This window comes from Lampetra planeri, unplaced genomic scaffold (genome assembly GCF_965212315.1).
Source record: "Lampetra planeri unplaced genomic scaffold, kcLamPlan1.2.h2 scaffold_902, whole genome shotgun sequence".
NCBI lineage: Eukaryota > Metazoa > Chordata > Hyperoartia > Petromyzontiformes > Petromyzontidae > Lampetra > Lampetra planeri.
Genome location: NW_027615724.1, coordinates 23127 through 36431, shown reverse-complemented (window position 1 = coordinate 36431; position 13305 = coordinate 23127). Strand labels below are relative to the sequence as shown.

General features: G+C 48.2%; 1 protein-coding gene across 1 annotated transcript; it reads right to left on the bottom strand.

The window, feature by feature from the left end:
• Positions 1–685: 685 nt before the first annotated feature.
• On the bottom strand, positions 686–10751 carry ECT2 (epithelial cell transforming 2). Its single transcript, XM_078624669.1, is given in 27 exon segments — positions 686–822; positions 1332–1476; positions 1603–1710; positions 2174–2328; positions 2596–2674; positions 2677–2736; positions 3137–3256; positions 3339–3347; positions 3349–3418; positions 4540–4621; positions 4723–4819; positions 5050–5160; positions 5336–5404; positions 5485–5604; positions 6069–6193; positions 6730–6955; positions 7061–7123; positions 7384–7499; positions 7698–7828; positions 7921–7994; positions 8385–8492; positions 8578–8667; positions 8870–8935; positions 8937–9054; positions 9661–9758; positions 10301–10380; positions 10619–10751. Coding segments are annotated over 27 exon segments (2790 nt in total).
• Between the last annotated feature and the right edge of the window lie 2554 nt (positions 10752–13305).

Genomic DNA, 13305 nt, shown 5'->3' with positions numbered 1-13305 from the left:
TGTCACACTCACTAGTACTTCTGTACTCAGTTAGTTTATGACACAAGAACAAGAGATGAAACAGAAGCAGTGTCTATAATGAGGTGGTGTGTGTGTGTGTGTGTGTGTGTGTGTGTCAGCTGTTGGAGATCCATCACCTCTGACAGCTGACACGAATCCTGAACCCAAAACACCAGAACCAGTTACTGACACGACAGATTCTCCACACCAACCCTGAAAGTCAGACCCCCTGCACTACCAGAACAGATCCTGGAATGTGGGCGGACAGAGGCTCAGAGCTTTGAGGAGTTGATGAGGAACCAACCACCCGTGATATTGTGGACAAAAACATTCACAGAATCACCCAGAGGTTCACACGGCGTTTGCTCACATGGGCCAGTGGCAGATCTGTGCTTCAGAGCAGAGTCTCCCTACGAGGACTGGACAGGGCCGTCCTACGAGGTTCCGGGGGGGGCAAGAGACTCTGGACATGAGTCAGAGCAGGTCGTGACGCCAGCAGGGGGAGCTGGACAGGTCAGGTGTCTGGACACTTCCTGAGCACACGTCTTAAGACGGACTGCCGAGGTGGACTGATTAACGGGGGGGGCGGCTGGACTGAGGCTGGGCTGCTACAGAAACCTGGACAGGAGCCTGAGGTTCTGGGTTTCTTGGATAAGAAGTGGGGTGGAGGCTGTTGTGGGCGGGGCTAAAGGGGTGCGCGCACACATACAGGGATCCTGCCTCGGACAGGAGGGTGGTCGAGAGAGTTGGAGCGCTGCACCGCAGCACCAGTCTTTGTGGAGTCGCTCAAACTGAAGGTGGACGCAGAGCGAGACATCTGGAGTAACACAGGGGAGACACGCCATCAGACACGTCGCCTGACACGCCACCAATCACGTGATCAGTCACCGACACGCCGTCCAACACGCCGTCCGACACCGACGGGACGTCAGACACGCCGTCCGACACCGACGGGGACGTCAGACACGCCGTCCGACACCGACGGGACGTCAGACACGCCGTCCGACACCGACGGGACGTCAGACACGCCGTCCGACACCGACGGGACGTCAGACACGCTGTCCCACACCGACGGGATGTCCGACACCGACGGGACGTCCGACACCGACACGCCGTCCCACAAGTTGCAGGTCACATAACTGGGCACTGACATGTCGAACCTTCAGGCTGAAAGTTGGAACATCGATTCAAAGGACAATGTCCTGGTGTCAGCTGAAGGAGGGAATGAATTTAGCGACCGATCGTCCTTTGGAAACAATCACACCAGTTCCTCTGATGGATCCTGTGACAGCAGCTGATGAACGGGGTGGGAACCAGCAGAGTTCCATCATCAGAAGAAACAGACAACTCACAGCCAATGTAGAGCTGCTGCGCTTCTCACTGCTCAGCCGCTTGTCGTCTGGGGGGGGTGGAGGCCAGGAACGCTCTCTGGATCACACGCTTGGGGGTCTTGGTGAAAGAAAACGCCCTGGTCACCTAACACACACAAACACACACGAGTCCCTCAAAGGGTTAACAAGCTTTCACAAAGACTTTCACTCGTCATGGCACCTCCAAACTCAGCAGCGCCAGAAGATGACTGAGCCGGTTCAGGGTCATTACCTTCTTGGAGGTCTTCTTGATGGCTCTAGAAGCTTTGCTCAGGGTGCTGTCCATGTCTTTGGTGCTGATCTGCAGAGAGTCTGGGTCTGTGCTCTGGATCATGTCCTCCTGCAACAGACATTGTGTTTACTGTCCAATCACAGGAGCTTCCGGCTGCTTCATGCAGTCACTGGTTCACCAGCACGTCTGTCTCCTTGGTATTCTGTTTGTAGCGCAGAGCTGCTGAAAACGACACGAGTGAAGCTTAGAGGTGACGGGGTGGCCTGGAGGCCAACACTGCCCCCTGCTGTTTGCTCCTCTACAGAGGCATGAATGTGTAACGAATGTCGCATGTAGATGTTTCATTGGCAGCAGATACACTGAACGATTCTCTCGCTGACCATCATCAACTTCATTATTTCCTAAGTAGTTCAGGAGCCACTTGAACTCTGAGTGACAGATTTCATAGAACTGGTGCCAGCACGAGAGAATATCCCTCTGGGTCTCCATCTAGTCCAGTTTAACTTAAAAGCTCATGAGACTTTCGTGTCCAGAAGCTCGACCCAACTGCCGTCTGCGTGTGCTGTCTTACCACGTCGGCTCTACAGATGGTGTTGGCAACATGGCGGCAAAGCGTTCGCAGCCAAACACCTTTAATGGTTTCTTCTCCGGCCAGCTGGAAGCTGAACAGCAGGTTCTCTTGTTCAGTTGGAGGACGGACAACCAGGGCAAAGGCATTGACACATTCTAGGACAAACATGGATGGAGAAAACAATGAGATGGGGGGGGGGGGCAAATGAAGGGAAAAAGAAATGAGATGATGGACGAGGATAAAAAGAAGATGCAAGGAGACATCTTCCACTACGACTGTCAAACATCAGGATGAATGAGTGGACGCTAACTGTGGATCACCGCTTCATGTTACAGACACACACAGACAAACAAACACACGCACAGTATCATTGTATCTGGAGTTCCTTTTCACAGACAGACAGACCATGAACACAAATTTACCTTCTGTGTCCTGCAGGTCCAGAACTCTCCGGATCTGCGACAGTGGCATCAGTGTGATGTGTTTGAGTGGGGGGGGGGGGGTCTCGTCTGTCCCAGTGGACTCTTGAATGTATTGATCACTTTGTGTCGTTTCCTCGCAATCTACATGCAAAAGAGAGACAGGTAACCGTGGAGACCCTGTCCCATGGGACTGCAGTCAGAGCTGAGTGGACAGTCACTTCATCCTCAGCGTGTGAAGGAAGTGTATCGATTATTTGGAAGGAAGTCGATCGAGCCTTCAGAGGTAAACGATGCTACTCGATGTCACATTAATCAGGAAGTGAGAAGGACGGAACGACGAGGCTGTGGGTAGAGCTGCAGGACTCATTCATTCTCTTACAATGACACTGTTAAAGACACAAACCACACACACACAATCCAGCCGATCTAAACCAGCACCAGGACTCTTTTGTACTTTGATCTGATGGAGGTTGACAGCCAGAGGCAGCGGGCAGAGCTGCAGGTGAACGTAATCTGTGGGACCTTAAACATTCTTTCTCACCTCCAGACAATCGTTGAAGAGGAAAAGTGTGACCTGTTCGCCACGGTCACATGGCTGATCTCCCAGTGCAATGGTTTCCACTCGGAAAACCAGACTGCGGTGGGACGACAGCAGGTTGGCCTGCACAGACACAAGCTCATGAGAAGAAGGGGAGAGGATCTGAAGATGGGAGATGATGATGGCGATGATGACATGAACTCACAGGACATCCGGTCAACTTCATAAACCACATTGAAAATCTGCTTCTGGCCTTCAGTCTTCCTCTTGTCCTCGTTGATGTGACTAAAAGAATAAAGTTTAATTCAGGTCACAAACGTATCTGACAGACACACATGATGACATGCTGATCTGAAGCCTTTCAGAGCGTATGGTTCATTCTGCTCATCTCTCACTTAACTATGATCATCAAAGGGGCACTTACCCGCCCCTTTGATGAGGGGGGGGGGATTAGATTTCAAACCCTGACAAGCTATGATGAGTGACCACTCAGACAGTAGTGCAGACACCTTTGGGTCTTCTACCTCATTGGAGGTGGGGGGATTTCTCTCCTCCTGTATCCTGTCGGCCAGGATGACGCTCCAGAGCCCCATCAGCTGCAACAGCCAGTCGGTGCGGCTGAGGTAGGGTGGGAGATGTCTCAGATTGATGGTGGCTGGCTGTATTGTTGAGGGTTTTGTGCAGCTGGCCAATTTCCAGAGACGGCTGTACAGCCGGGATACAAACACTGCCGGATCATTCAGGCAAATAGCCAAAAAAGCTAACTGACCCGAACACAATCAACTATCTAAAACACACCAAGTTGAACTAACCTACAAGCTAAAGCTAACGTACCTACAAATATTTGGAAAATCTCACAAACACACTAATAACTATCCACTCTCACTAAAACTAGCCTAAATACTGTAAACCCACTAATAACTGTAAACCTACACTAACATACAATCTGACAAATTACTCGCTATCCTCTGTGCTCTGAATCCAACCTACCACCTGATAATGGCAAATGGAATCATTGTATAGTAATGGGGAGAGGGAGGAGCTTCAGGGGGAACCATTGGTAGTGTCGTCAGTCACCAGCAAATGCATTGTAAAGTAGATGTAATAACCAGGTTCAAACCTGTAGATGGCACTTCACATGCTGTTTGTTTTAAACACAAAATTTAGATTTTAAACTATTTTCACTACAATGTTTATTGAGACCAGAATCAATCATAAAATCCAAACCAAATACCAAAACCCCAGTTAAAACAGTTTTCAGCTGAAAAAAAGTGGTTTTGGGAGAAAGTTACCCTTTAAATGATGAACCTTCATCATGACTGAGGTGTAACAAGAGTGTGTGAGTGTGAGTGTGTGTGTGTGTGTGTGTGTGTGCACACACATAAACTTAGGTCAAACCAACTCACGTCATAACCTCTTTCAGAGACTCAATTGCTTTCTCCAGTGTGATCTTGTCTGGGTTGTCATCGGCTGTGTGCTTCTTTATATCTGGAGAGTTTGGAAGAACCGACATGAAAAATCAGATCAGGCATGAAAGGCAGGAGGCGGAAGAAGAGAGCGGTGGCAGCTGCTGTGTGTGTGTGTGTCACCGTTGAGCAGCAGCGCCACACTGGGCAGCCTCTGCACAGGTCTGATGAGCAGCTCCACCAGCGACTGTCGGCCACACTCTGCTTTGGCCTGGTTGATCTGTGAAGAGTCACAGTGACACTGAAGTTCTGCTCCTGAAACAACTCCACACTCAGATAATGTTTTGACACTGGCAGCACATCGTCAATAGCCCACCGAGGGACTCTGCTCACAGACCACGACTGAAACATATCCACATGCTGGGAGCTGCTCGTCCACACATGTTTTGGTAAAAAATAATGGATAACGACGGCGGACATTCTCATTCCTTTGGCTGCAGGTCATCATACCTTCAGGAAAGCGTGGAACCGAGGCTTTTGTTTTTCACAGCTGATGATGGTGTCCTTACTCATTTCAAAGAAGTTGACAAACGGTGGGTAGGCCTTCACCAGCTCTTTGGACTGAATACAGAAATAACAACTGTCAGCACGAGGAGCTGATCTCAAAACAAAGACGAAACGAGACAAACTGCTGATGAACCACTGCATCAGTCCTCAGACGTCAGTGGCACGGATTCACCTTTGTCTGTCTACATTCACGCTCCAACAGGAACGATGGTGGACGACGTGTACTCACATATTTCAGGATGACATCTCCCACGCTTCTGTCCTCTGACCAATCAGTGAGGAGCTCCTCGAGGTCACTCTGAGGAACCAACCAGCGCACAAGGTCAAGTGCCACCTCACAGCCATGTGGTTACACTGAGAACAACGTGAACACATTACCTTTATCCTGACATGAACATCATAGATGTCAGGGATACTGCCAAATATCGTTTTCATTTCTTCCTGGGCCAGGATGGGTCCACCCACCTGCCCCTCCTTCTCCAGTGGAAGCTTGAAAAGCTGCAGGTCAGATGAGACATGAGGACACCTGAGCACGCAACAGTGTGTGTGTGAGAGAGAGAGAGACTGCTGCCTGCTTCAGGTGCCCAGTTCAGTGTACGACACGGATTCTCCTGGTGAACATGAAGTGTTTCCCTTACCCCCAACCGCTTTGATGGTCAAGTTAATTAGATTTTCTCGTCATGACACAGTCACTTGACTGATCAGCGATGATGGACAGTGGAGATGTAACACAGATACGTCTGAAACATGAGGCTGAATTCAGAGCAGACACAGCTGGACGCAGCTGGACGCAGCTGCCAGGACGGAGCGGAGGAAAGTTGGAGGCAGAAACCGTAACACTTTGTTCCTCGCTGCTCAGGTGTGTGACACTCATGTACTTACCAAGAACAGACACACACAGCTAATAATTGTAGCTCATCCTGAAGCTGTTGTCAGGGGCAACAGTGAGCACACTGACACACCTGTAATATGGTGCTTAAAATGTCCACGTAGTTGCTCTCAGTCTGGTACAGCTCCTTGGACACCTGCCACCGCGCGGACTGCTTGGCCACAACCGGAGTGGAACTTCTGGAGGGTTTGGAACTCTCTGCAAGTGTGTGGGGGAGAGGACATGTATGGGAGAGAGGGATGGACGTATATAAGACCAGAGACTCATGTCTAATGCTCATCAGATGAAAGCACAAAACACGTACATAGAGACATAGTAAACATGACTCAGGCTGTACACAAGATAAATCTGCAGTATGACCCCCTACCCAAAGTGCTCTGTTCAAGCAGTATTGTATCCCTGTAGTACCGTATCCCTGTAGTACCGTGTCCCAATAGTACTTGCGTCTTCAGACCTGCTTACGTTCCCGTCTGTTCTTTGTCCTCAGCGTGTTGACAGAAGACAGTGATGTGGGAGCTTCTCCTCCTCTTTTCCCTCCCTTTTCCCTCTGTCCCTGTGCACCCTTCTCTTTGTGTTCCTCCGTGGTAAAGCTCTGTGACTGTCCCCTAGACTGTCATCTGGGGGGGTCATGTTCCTGATCTTTTGTATGAATGTGACAGTCCTAGAAGGAGGAACCTGCTGTTCCCAGCAGGTTCCTCCCGTGCTGTGCTGTCCTGTGCTGTGTGTCCTCTGACCTGCCAGAGCTTTGCAGGCCTCAGGTGTGTTGGAGATGTCCAGCAGAGACCCAGTGGACAGGCAGTGCTCTGCCGAGGGCCTTTTGCGTGGGGGAGGGAATGGGGAGATCTCCGTCTCTTTCGTGAGCTGAGCCAGTGTGTCCCTCAGGCGCCGGCGTTTCCGGTTACTGTTGGGGGTGGTGAGGGACAGAAGGGACACAGCCTTCTTCATGGCCGGGCTGTCGTTCTGAGGGACAGACAGACAAACGGAGGGGTTTGAACCTTTTCACAAGACACACCATGCAAAAGATGTGTGCGATCAGATGATCAGAGGGGGAAGGAGTTAACTCACCCTCTCATACAGGTACATGGACTCTCCGGCTCGAGCATCCATCTGAATGCTCCCCCAGAACCACTGGCAGAGGACAGAGACGTCTTTAGGCACAAACAAAATTTACTGTCCTCTCTTTGTCAGAGTTCAGTCGCCCTGTCTCTACAATTCATTGGTGAGCAACAGCAGAGACAGAAGACTGGAGGACACGCTGAGGAGATGCACTGTATCATCTGTTCACACTGCTCGTCCTCAGGAAGATCGAGCCGATCATGACGTGCGTTTTAACTTCCTGCTCGTCTATTGTTTGCTGGCAGTGTTCATGAAAATAGCAGGTGACCAACCTCCTGCTTCACCACAAACTGCTTCTGGGCTGGAGAGAAAGGCAGCTCCTTCACAGAATTCTCCTCCACCACCACATGTGTACACCGCTCATCTTCAGCCTGCTGATAGCTGCCACCTACAGCCAGAGAAAACACATTACACACTGATCACAGTCGGATCACTTCCTGTTTATGTCCTGTATAAATGGCATGACTGACACCGCTCAGAGCGAATCATTCTTTAGTCATTCACCGTTGTCCATGCACCAGCAGCTCAGACATTCACAGACGTTCAGTGCTCTGTAAGTGGTGTTCAGCCGCAAAGACGCACTGACCATGTTTGAGCGTCCTCTCTTCCATGTTGGACTTCTCTTCATCTGAGAAACCCCAGAAACCGAGGACGCAGTCCTGGAATGGAGGCACTTTGAACTGTGTTCGAAACTCCTCCTCTCCTGCGTGGAAACATCTAAACACACAGAGACAGGAAGTAACTGTAACCACAAGGTAGGTGTGTCATGGGACTGTGGAAAGCTCCTTCACGGATTGTTGCCAACTTACACCTCATGTCTTCTGTCCCAGGCCTTCAGGATCCATGACGGCGTGAGGATGGGTGTCCCCATACACACTGCCAGCTGCACGGAGTGGACATGGTTTGAAAGAAACACAAAGAAAGACAATGTGCAGAACTTGATCACACTGAGATAAAAATTAAAAAATGTAGAACATCTGCTTTGTGCGTAATAAAACCAGAATCACAGCTGAGGGGTCACAGAGAAGATCTCCTTAGTGACACATGCTTAGACATCAGGTGTCTGTCACAGTCATTCCTTCCTTCTGTCTTCCATGCAGGGAGACGTCACCCCCAATCTTTCTCCCATAAAGAAATAAATTATCTTTGACCTGCTGATTCCCAAACAAACTCTCTACACTTCCACACTTACCTGATTTACCTTTTCTGAACTATTAGATGATCAAATGAAAACATGTGAACTCATGACTGAACAGCAGGAACACATACTCACCCTGTATTTCTCTCCATGAGTGGAGTATGCTATCAGGTGAGTGACCTTGGTGCTGAAATCTTTGCGGATGATTCCACCCATGTGATGAACCACATTCACCATGTTCTTCTACGCAGACACAATAAAAAAAAAAAACATGGAGCAGGAACCGAATCCTCCCAGAGAAAACATGAGTGATGCAGAATGAACTCACCATCTCCTCTTTGTTTCTGAGGCGGTGAAACACAGCGACAGGTTCAACATGGGTGGTTGAGAACAGCGGGCGGCAGGAGAACGGCAGAGGCTGAAGACAGAAGCCATCTTAGAGTGTTCATCCTGCTAACGCTACAACTTGCTGCTCCACAGGGAGGAGCTTGACTATGTGTGCAAGTGTGCGTGCATGAAAATGAAACTGTACGTTCACTCGTTCACTGGAAGTCATCAGAAAACCCTAACCAATTCATCGGTGAATTCAAATTGAAATAAAAATTGCTGAAAGAACGTACTTCCTGTTTCTCAGCACAGTGCAGCACGACAGGAGGACCAACAATGCGCTTTTCACGCTTGTAGAGGGTAAATGTAGTCGTCAGAGTCAAAGTCTGTGAGGACGAACACACTTTCATGCTGAGCGCTCTCATCCTCCTGAAACTCCTGCAGGTTGTTTGTCAACACATGCGGGAGTGCTGATGTCCTGGAAGAGACGGAGGAGACGCAGCGTTAGCCACTCACAGCTCCAGGAGTCAAGCAGCATCTTCAGTCCCTCCACTGACAATCAAAGACTTTCAGCGACAATTAGTCTAACACACGTGAGCAACACAGCGCTGTGAACACCTTAGCCCTGATGAATACATGAACGTATGTGACACAGTTAAAGGTGCAGAAGCAAAGTGACTCAGAAACAGCCAGACAATCAAACTGTTAGGACTCCCCAGCAAGAGAAGTTTAGTTAAACATGAAAAGATCAGCTCCAATCATATGTCTGTCACATTCACAGTTCCACAGTAAAGTATCATCCACTCATTCTCAGACTGAAGCGTGTAGAATCTTCATTGAGTGAAGCCCACTCACACAACGCCACGTGAACAAGCATGAGATTGTTGTTGATCTTTTTCCTGTTACATTCATTGTTGTTCCATCTCTCTCACAAACTTCCACGGATTGATGGATGAGTGTGAACAGCACATCGTGTTACATCCCGTCAACATTCAGCCACAGATCAGTTAACATAGAAGTTGACCACACCCGCCAGTGAACACACAGACATGCACCCGTCCTCGTGTCAAACAGTGGGATGTACTGTACCATATTTACTAGAGACTTTATCATCGTTTTCTCCTCAGCACCTGACTCGCCTCCTCTTATCTTTACCACTGGTACCTCCATCACTCTGACAGCCTGTAAAAACCGGCCGAAGGAAGTGGATGTCAAACAGGTGTTTGAAGGGACACAGACGGAAGCCAAGGAAAGATGGACGGAAACAACAGGAAGCAAAGGTTGAGTGAGGATGACATGAAACAGTCAAAGATGATTTCATATAAATTAGAAAGGAAGGCAGAGTGGGATACAGGAAGGAGGCGGTGTGTGTGTGGTGGGCAGCAGCAGGAGCTGTCGACCAATGTCTGGATGAGGCTGCAGGGAAAAAGACGAGAGAAGCAGGAAACGTCTGAAGTGACTGACACACACACTTCACCGACCGACCCGACAGGTACCAAACCTGTCATGTTTCTTGTTCTGGGCCGATGAACGATCATTGTGCTGCACAATGTGTTTTCATTTAACAATAAACAAAATAATAATAAAAATAAAAAAATAAAAAGGTGTGAAAATAAAAAGGTGTGTCCATGAACGTTTCTTCATATAAGAACCAGTTTCCCGGCCGACAGGACAGAGCCGCGGTCACAGACACATCAAGACAGGTTCTTGGAAACACTTCGTACCTGTAGGGCTTTGACCAGAGCTCCATTTCTGCTGGCGTCTCCCACCAACACAATTCTAGTCTCCACTTTTGGCAGGATATCTGGGTGTTGGGAAGGGCAGGGATGTGTGTGTGTGTTGGGGGAGGGGGGCAGGGGGGGGCAGTTATACCCAGTGGGAGACAAAAAATAAGAGATGAAGGTTAAAGATTTATCGTCTGTCAACAGAATTATAATATGGTGTGTGTGTGTGTGTGTGTGTGTGTGTGTGTGTGTGTGTGTGTGTGTGTGTGTCCAGTGTGGAGGCAGCAGAGACAGAAGCTGGTGACCCGTCCCACTGACCTTCCCCATCTTCACATGCCAGATTCAGAAACACATGGTCCTTGGTGGTTTCTCCGATCCTGGAATCATAGACTGCAGAGTCCACCAGCAGACTCCTGGCCGTCCCCAAGGTCAGGACGCTGCTGTCAGCCATGTCTGGACACCAAGAGGATGTCAGGCACAGAGGACACCAAACTGTCCAAGCTATCAGAGGAAACCAAAAGAGACACAGAGAATCATAAACTGATGAGAAGGCACAAATGCAGAACTTCCAGCCGGACCTATGTGTCAGTCTCCAGCCTGTCCTCTGTCGGTCTGTGTCAGTCTCCAGCCTGTCCTCCGTTGGTCTGTGTCAGTCTCCAGCCTGTCCTCCGTTGGTCTGTGTCAGTCTCCAGCCTGTCCTCTGTCGGTCTGTGTCAGTCTCCAGCCTGTCCTCTGTCGGTCTGTGTCAGTCTCCAGCCTGTCCTCTGTCGGTCTGTGTCAGTCTCCAGCCTGTCCTCCGTTGGTCTGTGCCAGTCTCCAGCCAGTCTGTCATTTCATGTCCGTAAAACAGTTAGGAGAAAAAAAATCCCTACAAAAGTTGTTCAGATCACCGTTCCGGGTTTTGTGTCGTCTTGTTTCCAGTTTTGTGGATGTGAACAATGAAAACATGAATGTTTCAGCAGTAAACTGGATCTTCTGTTAGCTGACGTCACGTCATCATGTTCAAGCACGTTAACGTAAGTGAATGAAACTTACCGATTACTCCGGTGGCTGTTCCAGACAAACGAGGTGACGGAGTTTAACTGGCTGTTAACGTCAGTCACGTTAGCTGGACGTTAGCTAGCAAGCTAATACGTCAACGACACTTTCACGGCGGGAGTTTGTTCGCTGGCGAAACGCTCGGCAACATGTCTCCATCAGAAAAAGCCCAGTGTAATCTCACTTTGTTGACAGCGAACTCGCTCAGAAGCGTCAGACTGCCGTTCCATTCAATTCAAAAAGAACAGCGAACAAGGGAACCGGCCCCTGATTGGTCCACTCGGACGAAAAGGCCCCTGCTTCCAGCCACAGAGGCCGCTGATTGGTTAGATCATTCAAATCAAGTTACGTACTGAGTGGATCTGCGTCACGCACCCGCGTTGCTGGCCAATGGAGAGCCACGTTCATATGGCGGCCATCTTGCCAAAGGCAACTCGCTCATTCATGACATTGTGTCTATAGTGCATGTACTTTTCAAATAACCACAACCTGCTCAATATATGATATATGCTTGATATATATATCAATGTGTATACACATTAATCATTAAAGAAAGCCTCAGTCAGGGTGGAAAAACACCATACCTTAGTCACTAAAGTGCAATAGTTCTATTCAGTTAATTCCATTAATTAGTTCCATTAATTATCAATATCATTTAACAGACTTGCAGAGGTGTTAAGGTTAAAATACAGTAGATTTTTATTTTATTTGTTTTTGCCTCAGAGCAGTCAGTGTCTTTATATTATATACTTTATCCATACATCTGTTTGTAAGTGACCCACTTACTGCAACTCAAAATAATCTTTAAGAGCAGTAATTCACAAAGATCACTGATGGAAGCACCAGACATTTGCTGTTGTGGGGTTCTCAAAAACAAAATCACAGTATATCAAGAACAAAACCTAATCATTTCACTTAGAGAGAAAACAAGCTATATATGAATATATTCAAAACATGTATTTAGGCATTCTGCTTTCAGTCCTTACAAACTGTCCATTGTCACCTTTACTCTCAACACCATCATTGCCATTCAACACTTGTGGGATAACTACAGTAACTAATTCCCACTATAAAGTTCTATTGAGGTGTCTTTTAAGTGCTCACTATTAACTGAATGGTTGGAAAACTGAACCTTTAAAGACAGAATTGATAAAATGGCAAACAAGGGAAAAAGGAAAGTTTCCTTTGTTCATCAGTTAATATCAAGTTTCAGTGTTAATGAGCAATGTTAAATGCAAAGAATTAAAAAGTCGTTTTTCTCTTTAATCCACATATCACAAACTATAACTAAGCTGCAATTTCAACATGTCTAATCATCCTGAATCATAGCCACATTAATAACATTTGTAATAAACCAATCCGTTTGTAAACCTTGCAGGATTTCAGCAAGTTCAGTATTTTTGTTTGAGCAGATCACTCACCTTAGTCTCCGCCTTGCACCATTTAGCCTTCTTATATATATTGTATCTACTACCAGCTACCGGGTGCCAGGTGTGTGTGTAGTCCAGTGTCTCAAAGGACCAGTGACACTCAGAAGCAGCTTTGTCATCACCTCGGTGAAAAAATGCAATCACCTCAGCTTGGTTTTATTAATGTTCACAGCAGTTTAGTTACAGATGTTCAACATATACGTGTCCTCACATGCGTCCTCACTTGACATGCTTTACTGTGGACAACATGACAAAGGTCATGGGTCCAGCTGTCTGGGGGATCCCGTTGTTGGGGGGGTCCAGCTCTTGGGTGGGTTCAGCAGTTGGGGATGGTGATTTGTTGGGGGGGGGGTCCAGCAGTTGGGTGGGGGCTCCATCTGTTGGGGTGTCCAGCTGTTGGGGGTTAGCTTTACAACACATGAGTGATGCAGACAGTCGCTGTCAGTGGAGCAGAAGGATAAAACCTTCAGTTGAAGTTCAAGAGAATGTTCTGTTTGAGAACAGAACATTCCACAGCAGAACACCAGCTGACTGCGT